General features: G+C 39.4%; 1 protein-coding gene across 1 annotated transcript in view; it reads right to left on the bottom strand.

The window, feature by feature from the left end:
* Positions 1-2,211: 2,211 nt before the first annotated feature.
* The window catches only part of slco3a1a (solute carrier organic anion transporter family member 3A1a), a 41,865-nt gene continuing 17,400 nt past the window's right edge, over positions 2,212-26,676 (bottom strand). The window contains exons 3-10 of the mRNA XM_027004601.3: positions 11,127-11,225; positions 10,324-10,587; positions 8,449-8,613; positions 8,113-8,311; positions 7,646-7,814; positions 6,907-7,079; positions 4,932-4,996; positions 2,212-4,702 (exon numbers count right to left, since the gene is read on the bottom strand). Of these exons, the coding sequence (XP_026860402.1) occupies positions 4,326-4,702; positions 4,932-4,996; positions 6,907-7,079; positions 7,646-7,814; positions 8,113-8,311; positions 8,449-8,613; positions 10,324-10,587; positions 11,127-11,225 (1,511 nt within the window). The 3' untranslated portion in view covers positions 2,212-4,325. The remainder of the gene's footprint in view (positions 4,703-4,931; positions 4,997-6,906; positions 7,080-7,645; positions 7,815-8,112; positions 8,312-8,448; positions 8,614-10,323; positions 10,588-11,126; positions 11,226-26,676) is intronic.

Below are 26,676 nucleotides of genomic sequence, written 5' to 3'. Positions count from 1 at the left end.
CTTAAAAGGCACAAGAGAAAAATAGAACAAAATGAACCACAGGGGGCAGCACAAGCACCATATTTCAAGTAGGACAAGATACGTCCATGAGTGTAAAAGAAACAAAAAATCAGAACATGCCTTAGACATAACAGATTAGACCTTTCTTATTTTAGGGTTTAAAACTTGTTCATTATGTGGAGATTTTTCTTGACATCAGGTATGTCCTATTCCTCTTTTGACAGTTCTAGAAGGCTTTAGAAAATTAGTCCAAAGTACTATATAATGAACCAGGCTATCTTCACTACAATTATTATTATTATTATTATTATTATTATTATTATTATTATTATTATTATTATTATTGGCTGGGTAGGTCAGTGGGTTAATGTCCCATGCCTTTTTGGCATATAGTTTGATGTGATTCATGTACAAGAGGTGGCTGGTAGTAGTTCCACTACTGAATCTGTACCAAAGCCAACTAATCATTTGGCTAAGAGGATTCAGACATATGTAGAACAGCATTGGGGACAGTGCATTTCCTTGGTATATAGCAAACATTTTTGTTAGCTGGGCTATTGTCTATGAGTTGGGTTGTACTGTTCTCTTTCAGTTTTCCACAGAGTTCTCACTGAAGGCTGTTATGGTCTTATTTATACAGGGCTAGGCATTCAAGATTTTAAGTGTGTGACATTGAGTTCTATGCTTTTTAAAAGCCATTTAAAGCAATGCTCAGGTTTGACTAGCTGGTGTTGGAATTCTGGTGGACAACTATATCTCTCAATAGGTGATACTTTGAGCCTCTAATGTTCTGTACTTTTACTCGCATGCATGCACATTCAGCTTGTTTGCTAGTATTCTTGGCATGAACTTGTTCCATGTTCCATGACAGGTTATTGGTCTGTAGTTGGATGATGTTTAGTCCTTGTTGGATTCGGGTGTTTTTTCAGCACATCTCACATTTGCTCAATTGGATTGAGATCTGGGGAATCTAGAGGCCACATCAACACCTTCATGTTTTTTGTATTCCTGAACAAATTTTGCACTGTGGCATTATCCTGCTGAAAGAGGCCATTGCGATTAGGGAATATACCCATGAAGGAGTTTACCTAGTATGAAGCAATGTTTATGTAGGCAGTATGGGTCAAAGTAACATCCATAAAAATTGATCCAAGTAGAACATTGCCAAGAGCATTACAATGCCTCCGCCGGGTTTGCCTTTTTCCCATAATGTGCCCTGTTGCTATCTCTTCCCCAGGTAAGCAACACACATGCACTCAACTGTCCACATCACATGATGTAAAACAACATGCCCATTGTAGGTGCTTCTAGTGGTGTACAGGGGTCAGCATCAGCACTCTGGCCAATCTGTGGCTATACTACCCTATACACCACCAAGCTGCAATGTATCGTGTTTGACACCTTTCTACTAATTGTCCTTCCTTGGACTGCTTTTTGGTAGGTACTAAAACTAAATACAGGAAAGAGACCTGTTGTTTTGAAGATGGTCTAATCCAATGGTCTAGCCATTACAATCTGGCCCTTGTCAGTCACTCAAAGATTTACACTTTTTTTCTGATGCCAACACAGTAACTTCAAGAACCGATTGTCCTCTTTCTGCCTAATATATTCCCCTTCTTGACAAGTGCCATCATTCACATCACCTGTCAGTAGTCTTAATATTTTAGCTCAATCTACATATATAATTCAAAGATTCCAAGTAAGTAACTGCAGTGCACTGTAGTAAAAGATGTACAGATAGTCAAAAGTGCAGAAATGTACATAGGTTTCCAGAGAAACAGGGCCTCTGTCCAAAATATCCCTTTTCTCTAGAACTCTTATGTACTTCACTGCAATTTTGACTATCTATCTATCTATCTATCTATCTATCTATCTATCTATCTATCTATCTATCTATCTATCTATCTATCTATCTATCTATCTATCTATCTATCTATTGATCAATTGATCGATTTGTTTCCATTGACATGAACAAAACTTGTTAATTGCTCAATAGACTCATTAATCATGAGTCTTTAGTATGACTGACATCATGATGCAGATAGAAGTGACATGCTCAAAAACACTGAATGTGTTTTCCAAAAAATTTAATATGCAATTATTTTGATGATTAAATGAGTAAATTTGATTTTAATTGCTGAACAATACTATTGCAAAACAGTCCTTTTCATCCACTCAAAAAGCTTAACAACCATAGTGCCAAAACCTGAGTATTTTCTTAAAAATAATTTATTTGCAGAATAAAATAAAATGATCTGCCATACAAAAAGTATATGGATACTACCTGTCCTTGTACTTCAGAGATACTTTTATTGGTAAAACAACACAAGTGTGCTATTAAGCCTTAAATAGGTTTTCAAATTATGTACACTATCAGTTATATGATTATTTTCAGCAAAAAGGGGGAAACTATGCATTGGTATCTGGCATCAAAACGGAACAAGCAAAGCATCCCATGTTCCATGGCTTTTATTTTGCATGCAGACGCAGTTGACCTTAAAAGCTGCAGTGAGTCAGATTAAATTTTTTATATCACATAAAATAAGTTTCCATTCTGTTTGCTTGTCTATAAAATGTATTAAAGCTGGGGCACTGCAGGGAGCCTTAGGGCCACCCTTTACTGTTACTTTGCCTCAGCCAGGTAGTATGGCTTTGCATGTACTCATATGACATGTTACTTTTTTATGTTCATCTAGATTTTAAGTGTCCTGGTAGTAACCATTTTTCATTTCATTAGTGTTTATGTTGATCTGCTCTGCATTTGTAGTTTGGCATTACCCCAACAATTTGTCCTATGGGTGTTTGTTTATTTAGTGGATGCCATCAGCTGAACCATCCTGTAAGCGATTAGAACATGCTGACTGACCAAATAAATGGCTCCCATATGGAACATTGCCAGACTCAAAGTGATAGCTTGCAAGATCCAAGATGGCATTTACTAAGCTAGAAACACTCAGTCGGCTAAATGTTAGTTCATGTAGCTGTGCCTTCTCCTCATGTATAAGGTCTTCGCCCAATATGGATATCTGTGAAATAAAGTTGCTGGCTCAAGGGATCATGCCCAGACTACCCTACCTGACGTCAGTGCCAATGTGATGCTCTGTGCAACTGCTTCTGTTTGGTCTGCAACAGTGAGACATCTCAGCTAGGGGCAGAGGTGTACAACAGAGTCACTGTCACTTTAAGTGAAAGGCCTGCTTCTGCTTCTCTTTGTTGCATCTTTTGTTACCTATTCTTCTCTCCTGCTTACAGTCACATTCTGTATATCTATATAATGTACAGTAATTCCATATTTGTAAATCACATCATCATATTCCTCTGGGCAATATGACACTATCATGTTGATAAGTAAAAGTAAAATTCATTTCTTTTCCTTAAAAAAATACTCTACTCTGTACTCTAAAAAAACCCAAATAAAACTAAAAACTAAACAAAACGGGAAAAAAACGAACAACCAAACAAAGAAATGTACATGAGTTAGCGAACAAATGCTATTTAGATACAAATTCTCTGGCTCTTTCAAATACTTTCCAACTATTGCATCAATAGATACATATGTCTCAATGAGCATACATGTAAGACATTTTTAGGATTACAAATGTTTGGATGAAAACTGAGATTAATTTAATACAATGCAGCTATTTAAATATACGAATTTTGTGATAAAACAGTAGAAAAAAATTCTTTTGCAAAAGAATTCTGTGTATTTTGGCCATAATGTTAACACAATATGTGCTGATATTGTTTCTGCTATTTGCAGGAAACAGATGTTGAAGCATAGCAAGCATGATTGACAATTTTTTTTATCTGTGCATTAAACACAGGAAATGCATCTAATGCAACTGATTTGTTGCTTTGTCCTTTGTCCTATTTATGTTAAAAAGCAGATGGATAACTAACATTTATAATGTAAATAACTGAAATTAACTTTAGCAAAGTTTTGCTTCAATGAATTTCGAGAGAAACGGTCATTTTGTGATAACATACATGTAAGACATCCCCTACTGGATAATTGGCCTAATTCCAGCTCATTATCAGGTGAGCCCTAGCGGGAGAATACAGTATATGTCTCCACTTAACAACAATGACTGAGTTCACTGGCACTAGATGAATATCTTCTCTGATATGATGAAATGACCTACATGAATAACATGGACCTGATAGCAATCAGCACAGATTCAGTGCAGCAGTCAGGCCACGGGACAGTTAGAAAGGTCACCCTTAAAGAAAAACCCAAAAATGTCTATATCTCCCATCCTTCCAAACACAATAACAACAAAAGACATATTTGTAAGCATGGAGCAGGTCCTTCATCTTGGCATATTCTATAAGACAGATTCCATATTTTCACACCACTCATGGTCCTCCAAGCTGTATATAAACTTTGTCCTGTTCACTGGGTTCTGGCCAGCTCCCTTGCCCAGACTATCAAGGTTTACGTCAGAGGAGAAGATTTCGGTGGATGTCACATAGGTCTCGTTGTTTTTAATGTACTTCTTGTAGTTCCTGCGTAGGCACTGCCATGTGGTGGTGTAGAGGAGGAAAGCAATGACCTTCAGCACAATGGCCAGGCTCACATACAGGTGGCGGTAGGCCACATTGTCATACAGCACACAAGCACCCCGGGCCCCGCACTCAGTGCTCCAGAACAGGCATGTGGAGTCAATTCCCGCACCAAAGATCAAAGGTGGGGGGATGAATCCTGCAAAACAGTTTAAATTATTTGGAAATCACAGATAATTTAATGATGTCTAACAAAATGATTACCACGAGCACAGCCACAGGAGGGAGAGAACATTTAACATAATAGACCATTACATAAATCTGTTGTAGTGATGCCTTTGGGGCCTTAATGCAACCAATTTTAGACATAAGTTGCTCTTTAGATATCAGGAGTTGTGATGCATATTGGCTGTTTTCATTGATCTTACCTAGCAGCCGCAGTGAAAGAAATAGAACACCAAGAGCGTATGATTTCAGCTCTGAGCTGACAGTTCTAAAGAGATGGAAAGAGAGAGAGGAATAATCAGAGACAGAAAAATACATGAGTATATACACTGTGTGCACAATTATTAGGAAAGAGAATATTTTGACCATATCATCATTTTTATGCATATTTTCCAACTCCAAGCTGTATAAACTTATTGGCTTATTGGATTTAAGCATATCAGGTGGTGTATTTGGGTAATGAGGGACGGTGTGGCCTAAGGGGATCAAAACCCTATATCAAGATGTGCATAATTATAAGCCAGATTCTTTTCCTCAGGCAAAATGGGCCAAAAAAAAAAGAAGAGAGATTTAATTGACTCTGAAAAGTCAAAATTTGTAAAAAGGCTTTCAGAGGGATGCAGCACTCTTAAAAATGCTAAGATATTGGGGCATGATCACAGTACCATCAAATATTTTGTGCACATAGTTAACAGGGTCACAAGAAACGTGTTGAGAAAAAAAAATACAAATTAACTGCCAAAGATTTGGGAAGAATCAAACAGGAAGCGACCAGGAACCCATTATCCTCCAGTGCTGTCATATTCGAGAACTGCAACCTACCTGGAGTGCCCAGAAGTACAAGGTGTACAGTACATGGCCAAAGTAAGGGAGGCTGAAACTCAACCGCCACTGAACAAGACCAATAAGGTGAAACCTCAAGACTGGGCCAAGAAATATCCGAAGACAGATTTTTCAAAGGTTTTATGGACTGATGAGACGAGAGTGACTCTTGACGGACCAGATGGATGGACCTGTGACTGGATCAGTAATGGGACACAGAGTTCTACTTCGACTCAGCTGCCAGCAAGGTGGAGGTAGGGTACTGCTATGGGCTGGTATTATTAAAGATGAGCTAGTTGGACCTTTTCTGGTTGAAGATGGACTCAAAATCAACTCCCAGACCTTCTTTCCAGCTTTAGAAGACACTTTCTTCAAGCAGTCGTGTGCATCTTTCAAGAAGACCATGATTTTTATGCTGTACAATACTCCATTGCATACACTGAAGTACTCCTCCACTGTGTAGCTAGCCAGTAAAGACCTTAAAGATGAAAGAGTAATGACATGGCCCCCTACACATGACCTAAACCCTATTGAGAACTTGTGGGCCCTTCTTAAATGGGAGATTTATGGTGAGGGACAACAGTACAGCTCTCTGAACAGTGTCTGGGAGGCTATGGTTGCTGCTACACAAAAAGTTGATCGTCAACAGATTAAGAAACTGACAGATTCCATGAATGGAAGGCTTATGACTGTTATTAAAAAGAAAGATGTCTATATTGGTCACTGATTTTTTATTTTATTTTGTCAGAAATGTTTATTTGTAAATTTTGAGTTGTTTATTATTCTCACGTTAACAGATGAAAATAAACAAGTGAGATGGGAAAATGTCCATTTTTCCTTTAGATGCATAATAATTCTGCACACTAATAATTTCCCAATAATTACGCACACATGGATATTCTCCTAAGAAAGCCAAAATCTCACTTTAACTCTCTTAAATATTCAGGTTTGAGGTTTATTAACATTTTGGATTGATCGAGAGCACTCTAGTTGTTCAAAAATAAAATGAATCCTCAAAAATACAACTTGCCTAACAATTGTGCAGTGTTTAAAGTGTAAAAGTTTAATGTATAATGTGCCTCTAGATTCAGATTTCTGAAAAGCCACTTTGTTGATTGCTAAACATTATATAAATAAATAAAACAAATAAAATTTGTTATTGTTTTATTCCAACTAGCTAAGGAAAAAGGATCATAGCATCTGTAGGAAACTTTAGTGTAACTAATGAACCTGTTCAGCTCTTGACTAGGTCCTCTTTCATCTTGTAGACACACAAAAACAGACATACTTCACGTGACAACATCACAAACATTTCTCCATAGGCTGTCTGGGAGAGGGAATCAGGAGCCGAGTTACCTGATGAGGATGATGACGGACGGCGTCTGAGCCATGGCTCCTATCATGCTGCAGGCACAGATCACACACAGGAAGGTGAGGAAGGCCTCCTGGCAGCCGGGACTAGGGCATTTACCTGGCACGGCTGTGCCGAAGTCCCCGTCACCAGAGACGCACATACACTTTGTCAGGTTCTGAATGGGTTAAAAGAGAAATATAAACCTGTTTAAACATATGCAACATATAATGGTGGTAAGACACTGAGACATACAGGTGACTGGGGTGTCCACAAGCACCTAGAGATTTAATTGTACAAGGCTAAACACAACTAAAACCATATCATAAATATTTATCACTACAAAATTCTCTCTTGACTTGTACAATATTGTGGGTAGACCAAACACTAGGGCCAGGCCACTGTGGATTACACATTACTAGGAGTCCTTGTTCATGTACATTGTATGTTCATGCATGCAGAATGCCATATTGCAGGGGCCTATTCAAAGTCTCACTGCAGGACAGAGTGCCCTTTCCAGACAGCCAGATACACTTTGAGTTGAAAACATGTGGCACAGAGAAGAATAAGAGAAATATACAGTTAAATACTGAGAGACAGTGGGACAGAAAGACATACAGAGAGAAAAACAGATATAGGTGGAGAAACCTTCACAAAAACACATGGAAAGACAGGCAGACTACAGAAGACAAACCAGCAAGAGATAAAGAGTGGTGCAGACAGAGAAACATGAAGGGTGACAACCTGAGCAAGAGGAGGAGGCTCTTCGGTGCTGATGGAACTGGTGCAGCCAGCGAAACACGAGGACAGATATGTGACCCCATTGGAGCCACACACAGGGCTAACGGAGGATGTGTAGCAATTACAGTTACTCATGCATGAGGCTTCTGGTTTTTGGCCTGGTTGCAGGGTCCTGCGTTCACACACACACACACACACACACACACACACACACACACACACACACACTTTATCCCTTATGTTCACATCTTATAAATTGAGCAATCTAGTTGTTAATTTTCAGGCTTTCGAAGATGTTTTTCAGTACTTATTGAACACATATAGGGATGCAATTATGATGAGTACTCTCTAGAATGTACCTGCTCTTCACTATGTTCCTTTATTATAAGAAAACACTTGTAAAATTTCAACAAAGCAAACAAATACAAGCTCTTTACGGAGAAAAAAAGCAAAGCTCTAGCCCTCCTTACTCGTTGCCATAGGCGACAGTCACCCCGGCGACAGGCCCTGTGTCACAGCCCAGGAATAGGAAGGATATGTAGCAGGCAGTGGAGATTAGGTTGACCAGCATGGCCATCCGTATGGCCCCCAGAGCAGTGAGGTTCAGCTTTTTCACCAGCAAACCTCCCATGAATATACCCAAGCATGCACACGGGATGGCCGTCATACCTGCTCAGTAAGGGTACACAGGTCACATATTCATTCAATTGCCTTAATAGAGTTAGATTGAATTTGAATGTGAAGAAAATCCTCTATGTGTGGGTTTGTGCACATATACTGCATGTGGAGTAATGAGTCAGGCATACCCAAAAGCTGATTAGCAGAGGTTGTGGTGAGGTTAAACTGCTGTTCCAAGTATTTGCCCAGGAAAGCGGCAAATCCAGCCACCACTGCAATCTCCATACAAGCTGCCAGGATGATACAGGTAAACACAGGGTTGGACAGCAGGTGTTTGGTCACCTTGGGAATTACTGGGGTGAGGAAGGAGTGGAAGAAAAGAGGGAGAGAGAGAGAGAGAGGGAGAGAGAGATAGAAAGAGAGATAGAGTGTAAGAGAGATGTTAATATTTCATCCTTTTACACAAAGAGTGTCATATCCTTACAAAGATATGACGCTTTGCTCCTTTTACCAACGAACAAACAGACAAACAAAAAATGGGATTCCAAAGACAAAAACAAAGCAAGATTATTTTAAATTGTAGTAATAGAACCTTAAAAGCTCTTAAAAGCTGTTTTTTGTGTCAACATTGAAGGATAAGTATCTTTTCCTGACCCACCACTGCAGCAACTGAATATACAGGTCATACCAACATATACAGTCTTTACCATTTAATGAGGCAACCTCAGAAGCCTTTATAGGTAAACACTGAATAATTCCAGGCATGTGATGGTATCCAGATGCACTCTGTGTTTTTACTCTTTAGGTTCTATATTACTTTCAACACATACTTTCAAAAATATCTTGCTTCAGAAAGGAAGGACCAATGTTTATTGACTTTAATAAAAGTATATGCTATTCTTCTCATCTCAGTGACTTAATTACTTTTAATTTAACACCAACTGTTTCACAGCTTTGCAAATATTTGCACAGCTATGCATATAGTTATATATATATATATATATATATATATATATATATATATAAATATATATATATATATTTTTTTTTTTTTCCTTTCTTCTGGATTACCATGTACTCAAGGCTTTATTTTTCCATAAGGGTGAACTATATAGTGAATGTACGTGCATGGTTACAACTTTTGAGTGACCTGACAGGCGTTACCAGGGAGTGTACCAGAAAGTCTAAATAACATATGCATCTTCTCTCTCATGCTCTTTCTCCCTTCAGGCCAGGGAGATCTGTAAAGGCCTACTTGTCATCGGTATAAATGATTTAAAAAGTATGTTTGGTCCTTTTTTATATATATTTTCTGCCTGTCACTTAAGGATTTAATGAAAGTGGATTTGGCTAATTATGGTCTTATTTTTACCGACTATTATGAAGGTTCCAGATAGATTTTGAGCATATAATATGCTTTCATATAATTTCCCAAATGGGCCACTCTTGTGTACTCTTTGGGCCTATTACATAAAAGCTTTAAGAAGAGAAGGGGTTTTATTGCTCCCACTGCTAATGGAAGAAACAGCTGTGCTCATCCTATTTTGGGAGAGCTCTGCTATTACAACCTATTATCCAATTATCTGAATCAGGGTCCAATAGTGTTCTTTCAAAAAAAAAAAAAAAAAGAAGAGAACTAATCGTATGGAACAAGAACCAGAGAGCTAAGTCAATCTGAAAAAGCACACCACTAAACAACTAGAGCAAGTTCCAATCATTACACAAAAGATATTATAAGTATTCCTTAAGCTGTGTAGTTTCTGTCATATGGTAAACAAAGACTGCAAGATTCGCACTCATGAATATTCTTCCTTTGTTTGCAACTGTTAGATAAACACCGAGAGTGTACACATCAGCCCGCCATCTCCACTCACATGTGTGGGCTTAAATTCCCCCTCCATTGCTGGAAGAGCAACTGTGCCTTATTCAACCGTGTATCTTGTCTGCTACATTTTGAAACTAAATTAGATGCCTTCCTAGAATTAAAGCTAGGGTTACAACCTTTGTTGCAGGTTCTGTTGGCGTATTACATTGATGTGGTGTTACTGTGTACACTGCGCTACCTCGGAGCTGCTCACAGCATGATGGACTACTGTTGCTTGGCTGATGGCTGGGTGGGACGCCGTTGCTGGGCTTGGTCAGGTCCATGCCCGGGGGCAGCATAGCCTGCTCACTCTCGGTTCCTCCCTCTCTCTGCCCCTCTGCCAGTGAGGAGGGGAAGCCAAACATGAAGAGGGCAGAGAAGAAGAGCAAGGCACCGCAAAGGAGAAAGCCGCCCCACCAAGCACCGATCCAGCGGGGGTCGTCTGGGGTGATTTCCAGTTTGGCTGGGGGTGGGCAGGATGTTGACAAATGAATTAATATCACGCACGTACATTTTTAAATAGGAGAAAAAGAAGATGAAAGGCTTGGGGCGTATTGGTGCTTATATTCTGATTAATTAATTAAATTTAAATGGATTAATTAGAATACTTTATAAGAAAATTTGAATTACAAGAAATAAAAGCAGTTAGTCTTATCCGCATAATAGCTGGTCTACTTGACATTCTTCACATTCTTAGTATTCACTAGCTCTAGCACTATCATACACTCATTACTAGCTTTATTAGGTATAGTTAATGACAATCTATGACAAATCACTTGTAAAGTTAAAATTTTTAACTCATTCTCATTATTTAATCATTTTTTGGTTGTCAAATATTCATAATTTCATCAAAGTACTGTATTTTAATATTCCAGTCAGGGTGAAACTAGCAGACAAAGTCTTGGAGAACCAAGCTCATCTATGATATAATATAACTGGCCTCACTGTGATGCCTTACATTTGTAGGCAACAAACACAAAAGAAGACTGATTTGAAACTTACTCGTATCAATGAAGACAGCATCCACATAGAATTTAGTGCAGACAGAACCAAGGATAAAGCCACAAGCTGGTCCAAACACCAGGGTGGAGAATAGGATACCTGCCATAAGTCACAGAACAGACAAAAGTGGATCTGGTTTGAAATGGATATTTATGAGTCATGTAAATCACACTATTATTATATCATGTAAGTCACACTATTCATTACACTATTATCACACTGAAGCATCAAGAATAGCATCGAAAAGATTCCAAACTGTAAAACACAAAATGTTAACAGAACAACTGTTTCTTAGTACTGGATTGTGTCTGAGACCTCCATTTGAATCATATTCATAATGTATTCATTGAATTCTTTTGTTTGAGTTACACATGGGATTAGGGATGGACAATGTTCCCCAAAATCATAGCATCTTTTTAGCACATAATCACGATCCATGATCTGAATCTTTCTTCCCAATTTAGAAATATACTGTCGAGAATATACAGATTTGATCCAGCCTATGGATTTGTCAGTTTGCAACACTTAAAACATAATATTGCATTAAAGACACTATTTTCAAAATGTTTATTAAAACCTGAGGTCAAAAATTATTTTAAATATTAAAGTTGTAATCAGCAGTCAATAAATAACCCATTAAATGACCAATTTTTCAAGTACTCTGAACTCAAGTAAAAAAAAAATGTAGTAGTAAAATGTGAACTGAAAAAGCGTAGTAAAAATATAAACTAAAAAGGTATAGTAAAATGTAAACAGCACAAACTTCTTAATTTTTTTATTGTTCACAGCGTTGAATGGAAAATCCTTAGGTAGATAAAATGTGACCACCTCAGTCACCACCATCTGCTTGCTGTGTTTATTTTTTGGGACCTGGTGAGTAAAATAAAACTATTTCTATAACCATCTCATCTTCTCTTTGTCTTCTCTGCTTTGTCCATTTCAGCATCAGTAGGGCGAGCAGTCTGTCCTCAGCTCCTCCTAAGAAATCCAACAGCGTTCCCCGGCCAGCCTGGAGATGCAGTCTCTCTAGTAGGTCCCCACACCATCACCACTAGTTCAAGTTCAAGTTTGGTTTATTCGTCACATACATAGTCATACACAGTATAACTCACAGTGAAATGGTGGTCTGTCCACCAGCATCCACTAGCATCTCTCAATGTGAAGTAGAAGCAGAAGTGCTCTGAGCTTGCACCACATAGCTGAGTGCCTCATCATCATGGAGTGAGCCCTGTTACCCACTTGTGTTCATGACCTGGTTTGTTTGGCCGTTAGTCATAGTTCATAATGAATGGTGAGGGTGGGGATGCAGATCGACTGATAAATTCACCATGACAGTCCAGAACAGTGACCGCCTTACTGCAGCTAGAGCACCTAACCTATGGTCAAGCTCGGAATCCCTCTTCCCATTACTCATGAACAAGATCCTGAGACACTTGAACTTCTCTTCAGCTGTAAACCACTCACAAATAGCAGTGAAGCAACTTAACAGTGCCCCTGACAGAAGCTCTCCTGTCCTTGGCCATGTTTTGCTCTCCTGTCCATGAATATCACAAACAGGTGTGGAGAAATTCACACCCTCGGTGGAGTCCACCGCTCACACTGAACGAGCTTGCCTTAATGCTGAGAATGTGGACACAGCTCTCACCCCAAGAAAACAAAGATCGAATGGCCCACATTAACTGCTCTGACACTCCATACACCTGGAGCACCTCCCACAGAACATCTCTGAAGCCTTCTCTAGAGCTACAAATCACATGTATACTGGACTGGCAAACTCCCAGATCCCCTAAAAGGTCTGGGAGAGTGAAAAACCTTGTCCACCCTTTCATGGCTAGGAAGAAATCCGAATTGTTCCTTTTGAAACTGAGGGTCAACAATCAAAGGTTAAAGGCCAAAGCTCAATGACATACTTTGTGGTAGTGTCATCTGACCTGAGGCCACGTGTCAAGAATGAGCAAATATGTGTACAAGTTTTTCACAGACCTAAAGTAATATGACCATCTGTTTGTTTAGCTCTTTTTAGCACCATTTACTTCATGCTGATCTCAAGAAAACAAAGACAGATGAGCCTCTGCTGCCATCTCCTGTTCTCTAAACTTGAATTAGAGTATCCCTTTTTTGAAACTCTTTTCTGAAGTGGTGCAGTGATTCCTACTACAACCGTAAGATGGCGCATTCTTGCCAATGAACTGTTTCCACAGATGCAGACACTTTGGACACATATTGTTCATAAAAAATGCAGAAGGGACAGTTAATTATAGAAAAGAAAAAAAATTGATTTTAAGTATTTTCTTCTTTGCTTACAAAATTATTTGCAGAGAAAGCAATGCGCAATCTAAGAAAATCCAGTGAAGAAATATGCTACAAGTTTTAACAAATACAGTGTAGCTGCAGTTACTCTTTTTCTTCTGTTTTTCTCTTTGTCTTTCTTCCTTTCTTGTCTAGAACAAAACAGTGGAATCAGACATGTACTTAAAAACAATTCTGCTTCTATATATCAATTTTAAACGCACACATCCCTTGGGTTTTCATACTGTATATCCAACTGCAGTTTAGGTTACTTTAAAAGCAGGAAAAAAATCACACAAACCAAAATGAATGTAAAGTGGACAGATGTGTGTATATTTCCAAGGCTATATTGAAGAGAGTATAATTTACAATTTAAGCAGCGAATTTACTTTCAAAAGAGCTCAGTAGCAGCCAAAAGCAGCTGTCTACACTGCCAGCCATTACATGAGAAGCATCAGGCAAGTGTGGCACAAATCACTGTTAATGCACTATCAAAAAATGGTGACAGTGGATCATCACTGGACATGACCTGGGAGGTCACTGAACATGGGAGATCACTGAACCAGCCCTGTAGAGTCCGGATATCTGGGCCTTCTGTCTTGCTGTGATGAAAAGTACATCCACCAGTTTGTTGGTATTAATGACATGAGCTAGCTAATCACACTGAGACCATTCTGTAATTGTAGTGAGGCCTTTGAATAGAACACAGTCAATGGCACGTGCATGTGAGCATGCATGCTACTGACATACACAAAACTGTAATTACACAGGCTGTGTAATTAATGCCACATATTTGCTGTCTCAGAATTCATTAATATATTTCAATACTCATTAAATATTCTACCACAAATGAATGAATGAATGAATGAATGTTTCTAAGAGGGTTTGACTTAGAGAGTGAGGTTATTAGGCTAATGCAATGACTCATGAAGCTTTTCAATAACAGGACCTCAGCTGACATCCCAAGAATGCATATTGGTGATGACATTAGAGACCACTTAACTAGGTTGCAAACAAACACACACACACACACACACACACACACACTCACACACTGCACTGTGGATCTAAGTTCTACATTAACTGCAGCAGGGAGGACCGAGAGGAAAATCTGGCATGAGCCAAAGCTGGCATTTCACATTAAACCTGCTCAGGCTGGGTGTGGCTCTCAACTAGCCCACCACAGTGAGCAGCTCTCGCCCTGTTAGCACAACACAGCACTGCATAGCACAGTCAGCCCTAGTGGCTCAGCAGCCCCCAGCATCCAATTAATGAGCACGCCTGGAAAAAGTGAGTCAGTTTTACCATTCGCTAAATTACCATGCCTGAGATCAAAGAGGACAAAAAATGTACTTGTGTGTGTGTGTGTGTGTGTGTGTGTAAGTGAAAGAGAGTGCTTGTGTTGACAACTGAGGTCTACTTCCTGACCTTACCGCCCACTAAAGTGGCGGTATGACAAAAAGCACACATTCACTCACACACACACACACACACACACACACACACACACACACACACACACACACACACACACACACACACACACACACACACATACACACACACACACACACACACACACACCCCAAGCTGCAACTGTGTATCTGTTCTCATTGGCTAGACTTTCCTCTGAAGCAAACAGCAGCATGGTTCTTTTTATATGGGAAGAAAAGCACACAAATTCTCAAGCAGATCAGATTGAGTGCACTGCTACTGTATAGAGTATGAGAAACAGAAAGAGAGCGAGAGATAGAGATGGAGAGAGGGAAGGAGAAGGAGAGAGAGTGATCTGGTTGGAGTCCAGAGAGATCCCCTGGGAGTACTTGATGGTGTTACTGCAGTACAGTAGATGTGAATAAAAGTTGACTATATTTTTTTTCTTTTAGGAATCTATGTTAACAGGGGGTATCTGAGAACAGTATATACACACATTTCGAAATGATTACAGAACTGTACAGATGGGTTATTAAACATTATAAACATGCAATAAGAGTGTAAGAACATTACATGTAGCAAGAGTATAGGCACGTTAACCAACTGCTAGAGTTTGCTTAAAAAATCCCTTCTTTTTTTAAAGAAAAAACATGTTTGTGGTATATTAACTGTATCAAGATAAGTTTAGAAAATGGTTACTAGCAACCCTCCAGTAACTCTGCCATCCTGTAAAGAGCAATACTAATTCAAAGAAAACACATCTAACCCAGCGAAATGAGTTTTCCTGATTGAATGGGGAGTGTAACTGTATGTTTAGTTTGGAACCAAAGTTTGTGTTAGGTGGAGATCAAACAAACTTTCTGCAGATTTGGTTTCAGCAACTGCAGTTGCGAAAAACTTTGCGAACTTTGTGGATTTTTCCACAAATGCCCTTTAAATTATCAGAAAATCTAATTTCATGCAACTTAATCAGTTGTACCCAGCGGTGATGCTTCATTATTTTTCTTGAACCCTAAACTGAATGCTTAATAAATATCCTCTTTTTAAATGTTTGTTTGCTCTTGCTCTCTATTGCTCTCTGCCTTGTGAATTTTATAAGAATTAAATAGTTTGTGGGAAAAAAATAAGTAAGGAGTTGTTTTAAAACATAGAGATGAAGTTGTGTTAAAACATATACAGATGGCTAATGATAAACTGAGATTTCAGGACAAACAGCTGCAGAATTTCCATCCTGTAGATACACACCCATAGTCGTGTTATGCACTGCAGTACAGGCAATAGGTTTGTTTTAAAGTGTTTCCTTGGAGAATGTGGGTTGTGTGTATATATGTGTGTTGACTGCTCATAGCAACGCGGTCACTACTGCTGTCCTCACAGGAAACCTCAAAAAGGAAACACAAGTGTTCTCAGTTACCTTGCAAAGAATTGTGACAGTTAGGCTGGCAGCCCAGTACGTTGTTTCCACATAAACCACTGTTTCCACTGTCCGCACATTTCATTTCTCACAGTATGTCCAACATTACAGAATTAGACTAACATGAATGTTACTATAAAAGTTAAGTGATTAAAATAGTTTATGTGACATAGGGTAGTTTTACATGACTTGCGCTCTGAGAACCTTACATAAATCTGTCTGAGCCATCTTACAAACCGTATCAGTGTTAGCATGCAAGTGCACTTAGATGCCAAAGCAAATAGTTTTTAATATAAAACCAAAAAAGAGTACCTGTTCACATTCAGGGGAAAACTTATATAAAAAGGATCTTTGTCAAAAACCACTATGTGTCCATAGTACTTGCATATGATGAATCTGTCCCATTTACCAGGCTGTTAACATGGAACATGCTTGCTTCAGCTTATCTGTGAGCTGAGGCATGAAGAACCTTTTGGGGGTTAAAATGAAGATTGTGCTTAACAGATGCAGGCCTGGCACCAACAGGTGCAGTCATAGCAGGCCTGACTTCTGGTCATTTGCACATAAACGTGGATTTGGAGAGCTGCCTGCACAGTTTGTTGCATCACACGTTCCTCTAAACTGGCAGAGCGTTTTGCTGCATTTCTCACATTTAATTACAGATGCGGATGTGTGTTGAGGTTTCCTTCTGAGGTCACTAATGTTAAATATGACCCACTGTGGGGAAACATTCACATGGTTCGTATCATTGTTCTGCACAAGTAACACTCTGTGACTGACGTAATAGGTGGGTTCGTTTAAACACCCTGTTGAAAAGAGATTGTTAAAGGAAGAGGACATGGGTGCTTCCTCCTGTTTCTCTCTCTTTATGTCTCCTCAACATGGGTAGGAACAGTATGAAGAACCCCAGCTCCCTCAGCTGTCAGTACATGATGCACTACTTAATTTTTAACAACTTTTCAGTGGCTGTAGTCATGGTAATCTTGGCTCCCTGCAGCAACTCTCATAAGATTTAAAACCCTGATGCTGGTCTACAAAGCCACAACCGGACCAAATCCCACATACTTAGATGCACTTATCAAACCCTGTTTTGTACCACGCTCCCTTTGAGCATCTAGTATGTCTCTAGTTGAACCATCATCCCTCAAGACACAAAGAAGACCAAGACAATTCTCTGGCCTGGCACCCAGGTGGTGAAATGAACTTCCCCTGGCTGTCTGTATAGCTAAGACACTGGCTGTCTTCCAACAAAGACTGAAGACTTTCCTCTTCACTGAGTCACCAAGCACTTAACTATGCACAAAAAAACTCATCAAAAAACCCTTTTCTATCTTCTTTTTTGCGTTATTTCGGACTTTAGTCTGATAGATTTCTTGACACTAACCCATTTATGCTAGCATGAGGATGTTTTTTGCTAGATTTTTGTAAATCTCTCAACAAGGTTGTCTGCCAAATGATGCACATAAAAACACATAAAATCCCAAAATATACATAGAAGTTTGAACACCATACTAATTTTTATATCCTCAGTGACCCAACATTAGAAGGAGGCACGGAAGCAGGATGTAAGTATGAGTGGCTTTTATGCTAACCTATGGTGAATACACTGAAAAACAAAATGACTGAAGAACAAACATAAGAAACTAAGGACATACAGACACTACCAAATAAAGAAGCTGACAAGACTACAACACATGAGGACCAAAGGGCAGGGTAAACCACACAACATGGGGCAGGCACATCAGAGACATACATACCATGCTAACCAAAGAACACAGCAAAGACCAGGGGAATATATACAGGAGGAGATTAACATGGAACACCTGGACACAATTACAAGGAGGGGATAAAGCTAAGATTCAGGTGAGCTGCAAGACAAAACAAAAATAAAAGGACATTTCAAAGGAAGTGCACAGTGACCAAGAGTGGTGAACAAGGGGAATTACTGTTCCACTGGAAGGCATCCCATCATCTTCTCAATGTCTTTCCCCTCAGCATAGTGGCAAGTACGTTTCACTCTTTCCTGTTACACCCTGCAGGGCAACAGACGGAGTCTTGCAGAGGAGGAAACTGATTATGCCCTTCCTGGTTTCTGAGGGTCTACTCAGACTCCTGCATTTCAAAGGCTGTTTACACTCATTATGACACTTTCACATCTACAACTGTAGATGCACAGCACACATCACAGTCTTCAAGCCTATGTTTTCACAGTTTCTGAGAAAAGACATTTTAGATAACACATGTTTTTGAGCTTCTTGCAGTTAGGCAAAGCCTTTTCCGAAAGGGGTTAATATGGGTCTTTAAGACATAGTACTATCTGGTACCTAAGTTTACATTTACGTTTACGGCATTTAGCTGATGCTTTTATCCATAGCGACTTACAATTATGAGTACAACTTGAGCACTTAATCTGTCTTTAATTTATCATGTAAGATTTGTGGTTACTACTAAGCACCACAGCACATTGAAATCTAAAGTGGCCTTCTGAAAAACAAAATGGAAAAAATTCTGGAAAATTTCTGGAAAATTCAGCACATTGTCAAAGTCTGTGACATGCAAGCTTGAGGTCAGTGAAGTGATTAAGTTATTTGTGGAATCTAAACAAATACTGCACTGCTACATATCACATGGGAAAAACACAATAGCATCCTAGTCCAGAGCCTCTCTGTCTAAGAAATCCTTGAACTGTTTCTAACACAAAAGCGGGTCTACCTTAGCAGAAGAGGTCTTAACACATTGCATTCAGGATCTTGATGCCTTAAACCTTTCGTAATGTAAGCATATAAATGGATATTTACTACACTGGGCAAATGCTACAGTTTGCATTTTACACTTTATGACTATAAGCTTTCCACTAAAACAAAGAACATGCATTAAAACTAAAGTGCAAGCTAAAATCCATGATGTTTCATTTAACTACCATAAAACTGCTCTTTTTTAGCCCAGTTTAAATATAACAAACTAGCATCTGGCCTATTCCAGAAAAACATTTTAACAAATAAATATATAGACATAAAGTCCAAATGAAACGTTCAAATGAAGACATATTGTGATGGTTTCTCCCACCGGCGGCTTGCGCTTGGCAGCCGTGGCCACTGCATGGCTTTTGTTTATGTTGCTTCTTTGGGTCCCACATGCTTTATGTTTTGTTTCCATTTGCTGTGCCACCTGTGTGTTATTATGTTATTATATCTGTCCTAAAACCCCTTTTTTGTTTTACCCTATTTGTCAGTTATTGATCTGGCTTTGGCTTTGTTTTGATTCCATTTGAGCACTAGCTTTGAGTTTTCCTTTGTTCCATTAAAATCTTTAGTTTGAAACTTTTTGTTTGTTTGCATTTTTTTGCATGTTCTTCCCTGTGACACATATTTTTGTGTTACATGTTTACATTTCAATACTGTACCCAAATAACTTGCTTACGAGGAATCTATTAACCCCTGAAGTAAATGAGAAAGTGTAAATACTCTAAAATGCCAACTCAAAATACCAGTAACCACCAGCAAGATAAAGGAAACTTGGGGTACGACAGACTTCACTATTGTGAGAAATATCCTTCGCAGTATTAAGCCAAACTCCGTATGAGCCTACAAGCCTGTTTGTACTGAAGCAAGAAGAATGCCACTCATCTTTCCATGACACACTAGGCAAGTATGGATATAAGACATTACCGATTACAGATTCCCTCAGCATTCCCAGTGCAGACAGCGGAGGACCTTGTGCTTTTCCCTTCCTCATTATTAGATCACTGTTGTATGTGATGAATCTCCAGTGCTGCCCATTTATAAGGGCAGCTACTCACTAGGTAACATACTGCCACTAGCTCTGTCTGTGACATTCCCATATACAATAGGAGAAAATGATCAATTTAAACATAATACATTTTATAGCACACAAATAATCCATCTGGTAGTCTAAGGGATCATCTGTTACAGGGAGCATTAAACAAAAATAATGCCTATCAGAGAATCTTGAATAGGCAGCTTATGTTTTTAACACTCTTTATTTAAATTCATGTTGTGATTTAAAAAAATACATTAATGATATTAGGAAAACATAAATACAGTCTAGACTGTGGCATTCCTGAAAACAAAGAAAAGGCCTTTCTTCTGAGCTTGCTGAATAATAAACCTAAAGCTTGTTAGACTGCACTACAATGTAACAAGTTAAGGATTTTTCTCTGAAACCAGCAGAGAAACTGACACTTAACCACTTCCTGTGTCACCAGTTTACAGGACAGAACACGTAAGATATCTTGCCAGATAGATAACATGGATGGAAATTGGGTTATCTAGCTTTTAAATATTTAATTATATATTTCATATAATGAACAATTTTATTACTCTAAGTATTATATGTATTGTTTTTGTTATGATATGTTATAAAAACATGATAAATAAAAAGGGTGATAAATAAATGAATGAATAAGGATAAGTCATTAGAAGACAAGAAAATAATTTGCATTTTGCCACAGTATTTTATAGAGTGATTTTGGTGACATATTTCTATATTTTTACAATAAAGTTTGGATTTTACTATGGGCATTTTGTATTTGACAAAGGATAGGTTAACTCTGAAACTAATCTTGAAGAGATATGATGTTTCCCTTGTGTATCCGTGTTGTTTTGGTTCTATGTGCAGCAGTGTTATCTGGCCCGTTTAGCAGCACCTGCCATAGCTCTAGTTCCCTGTCTCAGGTAATTTCAAACAAGCTTACTAAGCACTTCACTGTGACTAATCCCACCTGATCTTACACACACACACACACACACACACACACACACACACACACTTGTGAAAGTAGCCCTGAACAGGTCAATCTGTGAAGAGGAGAATTATGAGCTCTGATATAGTTATCAAAGGGTGAAGGACGTCTGAAGTCAAGCAGTAAATACTGGATTGAAAGTGTTCTAATCAGTGCCCACTCAATCTGTTTGGCAGGCTTCCTGAACCTATCGATTTATTAGACCACACTGTGCATGTCATGTCAATTAGCTTTCAGTCACCCAAAAGAAATAATTTAACATTCCACTGATGTTTTCAGGTGATATTTTAAAGGAAGTCAAAACATGAGCTGGTGATAAGAATCTAGATGACAATCTGTCTCGATAATGTCCAAGAGCAAACTGCAATACCCTAAAACACAAAGAGAAAGCAAGCGAAAGAGTGAGAGAGAGATTGTGTGAGAGAGAAAGACAAACACAGAGAGAGAGAGCGTACTTATCCAGTAGAGAATTACATTCAAAGTGGCCCTAAGGCAACAAGATGAGACATCTTGGTGACAGACGAAAACTGAAATGATACGGAGGGAAGGATCATTAATGTTCTAAAGCAACACAGGGCTGCCACCTGTCTACTCTTCACCCAGACATTCCAGGTGTCTGGTTTTGATTTCCATTTGTCTGTATTCTCCTGAATTGTGGGAGGTTGAACAAGAAACATTGGTCATATGGGTCATGATGGTTAATTTGTTTACCAATCCTCACTTCCCCCAACCACCGGCAAAACTTGGCAGGCAACGTCAAATAGAAAGCACAGGTGGAAGACACACTAGTGGTGAGTCTGTGAGTCTAACTGAATAGGAATGGCCCATTTTGGCTTGTTGAGGTGGCAACCCTAGTGGAATATCTGCTCTACGTTTTTAGATCCAAGAGATTTTGAATGCAGCATAGATCCACTGTTTTCTCCTGCAGTGCTACAGCTATTTTTCCCTCTTGTATTATTATGACACTTTCATGAGCATTATATAATGTTCTGTAACATTTCCTCATAGTCTGCTACAAAACAGTTCATATACTATAGAACTATATATATGGAATGAATGCCAGTACAGACAGCAATTTCAAAGGCATCCATATGCAGGCAGATGAACAGTATAACCAGAGAACCTGTGCCTGAACCTGGTATTTGATTATTTATGGAAAACCAGCAGCCTATATTTGGACCTGTGTATCAGTTTAAATAACTCAAGTATCTTCTTTAAACCCACACAGATTTCTCACGGTTTTTGTTTTTTGTTTCTGTTTTAGTAAAAGTATGAGTGTGTGTGTGTGTGTGTGTGTGTGTGTGTGTGTGTGTGTGTCGGGGGGGTTTCTGCTACTGAGTTCAGTGTTTTTCAAGCCTCTGATGTTTCTGACCACACCTATGCAGAAAACCCCAGAGTTGTGCTGTGTTCTGAGTTTCTTCAGGGTCAAATGAAACACTGCTTTTCAGGATCCATGCTTAGATCACAGGATGTGTTCCAGCAGGTTACTGCTCATTGTGAGCGTTGTCTCACAATATTGTTCTCAAGTGTACAATCTGAAAACTGTTTCGCATAAAACAATAACAGAACAAAAAGGTGAATGTGAAGACTACTGCCTTTGGTAAAGAAGCTTTACACGCCACACAACTAATTTCAAAGCAGAAAAGCACACACCCCGTAAGCCCCCCCCGGCCGATCTTTCTTTTTGGTGTGGGAATGATTTGGGTTTCCTCAGAATTTCCTTCAGTGAGCGTCTCCCAGTCTAACATCTGGAATATATGGCAAAAAAAGGCATACAAGCCTCTGTTGCTTAACCTTTGTTATAGAATTGAAAATACATTCTGACAATACATTCTAGTTTTACCAAAAACAGTTTTTTTGCACCATCATTTGTAAGCTAGTCATGTATTAATATAAAAAGGTTAAACGGTTTGACTTACAATGCCTGCCCAGAAACCACAACTCTATCACATAGAATCAGCCCTGAAACTAAATGCTGCAGATAAAGCTAGGAGTCAAACCAGAGGAGATTCCACTGATAACGTGAGTGACATTTCGAATGTGAATGACATTTCGAACACTGAAACATCAGCTAAAGGCGAGTCTTCGAGGAGGATACCCTGGAGGTAAATGTGTCAAGACAGTCATGAAATGGTTTCACAGGGAAAAGAGAGGTTGGGGTCAAGCAAACATGCTCCGTTCACATAACAGTGTGCCAAGACTCTGCATACAACCCTGAGAGAGAAAGGGGGTGAGTTAGTCACATCAGTCATATCAACTACAATCATTTTGGAAAGAAGAAGCAAGCCAGGTTATTCTCAAGCAAAGAGAAAAAAAGATTATTATGAACTTATGAAACATTATGAAAGATGACACACCTCCCTGCACAAGAATCTGTGAGTTCTAAACCACAAAATGGGAACCTACCCCAACACACACACACACACACACACACACACACACACACACACACACACACACACACACACACACACACACACACACACACAAACTGTATTATTGAGGTGCAGTCAAGGACATGACAGAAAGCTCAAACTATCCTTTGCAATCCAAAACAAAACAACAGAGTAATTACTTGATTGTATCTCAATCAAAATAATATAGCTATAATCCTTAAGTATTAGCCATAACAAGCCTATAAATTAGATATAAGACATAACGCATAAGACATATAGCATCAGCATCTTCCTACAACACTTGCTTAGGTTATAACAGATAATGTCTGCTTAATTAACTGCCTTTCAAAGGGCTGTAACTATCACTATCACTATCACTATTGCCGTCACTGCCGATGTCGCCATCACTGCTGCTGTCACTGTTGTCACTGTTGTCACTATTGCTGTTACTGCTGCTGTCACTGCTGCTGTCACTGTCACCATCCCTGCTGCTGTCACTGCCACTGTCACTGTCACCATCACTGCTGCTGTCACTGCCACTGTCACCATCACTGCTGCTGTCACCCGCCACTGCCACTGTCACCATCACTGCTGCTGTCACTGCCACTGTCACTGTCACCATCATTGATGCTGTCACTGCCACTGTCACTGTCACCATCATTGCTGCTGTCACTGCCACTGTCACTGTCACCATCACTGATGCTGTCACTGCCACTGTCACTGTCACCATCACTGATGCTGTCACTGCCACTGCCACTGTCACCATCACTGCTGCTGTCACTGCCACTGCCACTGTCACCATCACTGATGCTGTCACTGCCACTGTCACTGTCACCATCACTGATGCTGTCACTGCCACTGTCACCATCACTGCTGCAATCACTGCCACTGTCACTGTCACCATCACTGCTGCAATCACTGCCACTGTCACCATCACTGCTGCTGTCACTGCCACTGCCACTGTCACCATCACTGTTGCTGTCACTGCCACTGTCACTGTCACCATCACTGATGCTGTCACTGCCACTGTCACCATCACTGATGCTGTCACTGCCACTGCCACTGTCACCATCACTGCTGCTGTCACTGCCACTGTCACTGTCACCATCATTGATGCTGTCACTGCCACACCACATTCACTGATGCTGTCACTGCCACTGTCACTGTCACCATCACTGATGCTGTCACTGCCACTGTCACTGTCACCGTCACTGTCACTGAAACTGTCACTTTCACTGCCACTGACCTACCTGCAGCTCTCAGAGAGCCTACGCCGATGTTCTTGATTATTTACCACCAACTGCTAGTACGTCAGCAATGCCACTAAGCATCTACTTCAGCTCGCACCTATCAAAGCAAACACTGGGAGTAACCTGAGCTTACTTTGTCAACCAGTGCAATGTATATATTTGTGCTACCAAATGATGTGCTGAAAATGGCTATCCAAAATTTAGCATGAGCCAAACTTTAGCAGGACATGGAGGTATATTATTCCAGGAAACACTAACCAGCAGTAAAAGTAAAGCTCTGGTAAATACAAGGTCATTTGTCAACAGTGGCATCAGACCCAACGTTTTTGCTGAGTGATGCTTGTGATGAATCTGAGCTCCTGTGAGGTCATGGCCCAGGGCAAAGCACTGCAGTCATTATCACACCCATTAGGCTGGGGCAAACATCAGCTTTACCCATACAATGTCTGTGTCATCTGTTGACACATATGGAGTAATGCAAAGGGTGTGTGTTAAAGCATAAGTAAAGGCATCGCATATAGATACTACTTGTCTATGAATGGCAGTCTTCTAAATTCTCAGTAAGACACACACACTGTGTAAAGTAGAACAAGCTTACAGAGCTAACACACTGAATTTCTGTACCAAATCATTATGCCATACAGAGATAAGTAGGATACATGAGCTTGTATGTAGGCCAATATAAGGCCTGAAGATGGATGACCCAAATCAGCATGAGACAGGAATAATAAAAGTACTAATGTGAGCTCTATTAAAGCTACCACTAAGCAGCATAAGACAGGCCTGAAAAATATAGGTCTTAGTTTTTCCAGCATTTCCTCTTATAGCATCTGTAGGAGCTTTACAATAACAGCATGACCTAAAGTGACCTTTACACTGGGATCATTTAAGCCCTTTAAGGAAAATGGTTTGCAGGGCCAAATCTCCCCACCCCTCATTAGAGGCCAGATAGAGATCTGTGTTTGTGTCCACTTCTCCTCTCTCTCTTTCTGGAAGATTTGTATGTTTTCTCTCTCTCTCTCTCTCTCTCTCTCTCTCTCTCTCTCTCTCTCTCTCTCTCACACACACACACACAGTAGCACCTAAAGAAGACAAACTATGTAAGTATTCATTTTGTTACCCAGTACATACAGTACACAGTGAATTATGCAGTAGTCTACTGTATTTTATTATCTTTTATATATATCTTATGAACACAGAAATCTGTTCATGCACCTGAAGGTTAATAATATAATATCATACAATTTAATATATAATAGCAGTATATAATAGTATATAATTACCCACTGACATATTTAGGACCATAACAAAATGTTCCAAAGCTTAAACTTAAATATTTGTTACAAAATCCAGCCAAATCAACTAGAGGAAACTGCAGAAACCCATATTAGGCCTAACAAAATTGGTTTCTGCCTTTATTCCCTCACACTGTTCTGGAGATTTATCACATAGACAGAAAGACTCTGCTCAGAAATAAAGACCTAGGCTATTTGCCTCTGTGTGTATATGCTATTATTTCAATAATGCTAGCCTGGAGCAGTCTCAGATGCTAATGATAGTCTTTTGATATAAGGAAATTGCAAAAGCAGAGTGCGCATGTTTGCAAACAGATCAGCCAGTGAACGAGAAGCAGGCCTACCAACAGGTTGCCGGCCTGTTTCAGCCGCACCACACAGAGGAACGAGACAGAAAGAGAGAGAGGGAAAGAGAAAGAGAGATTATAAGTAAATACATTTTATTTATATATGTTCTTTAAAGTAGTCGACATTTAGCCCAGGTGTTTACAGCATTACAACAACAAGCGACAAAGCCAAATAAAGAAAGCTTATTCGACCATTCACATATTCAGTTGTTTCTATGAGCTAGTGGGAGGGAAAGAGAGAGAGAGAGAGAGAGAGAGAGAGGCGAGGGAGAAAGAAGCACCAGCTATATATGGTAAAACCTATACAGCCTTTAGGTATATAGTCCATGTGCTCTTCAGCCAGATGTTTGATACTTGCTAACA

The sequence above is a fragment of the Electrophorus electricus genome, chromosome 6, assembly GCF_041902795.1.
Source record: "Electrophorus electricus isolate QZ-2024a chromosome 6, ASM4190279v1, whole genome shotgun sequence".
Lineage (NCBI taxonomy): Eukaryota > Metazoa > Chordata > Actinopteri > Gymnotiformes > Gymnotidae > Electrophorus > Electrophorus electricus.
This window is presented reverse-complemented; position numbering and strand designations above follow the sequence as displayed.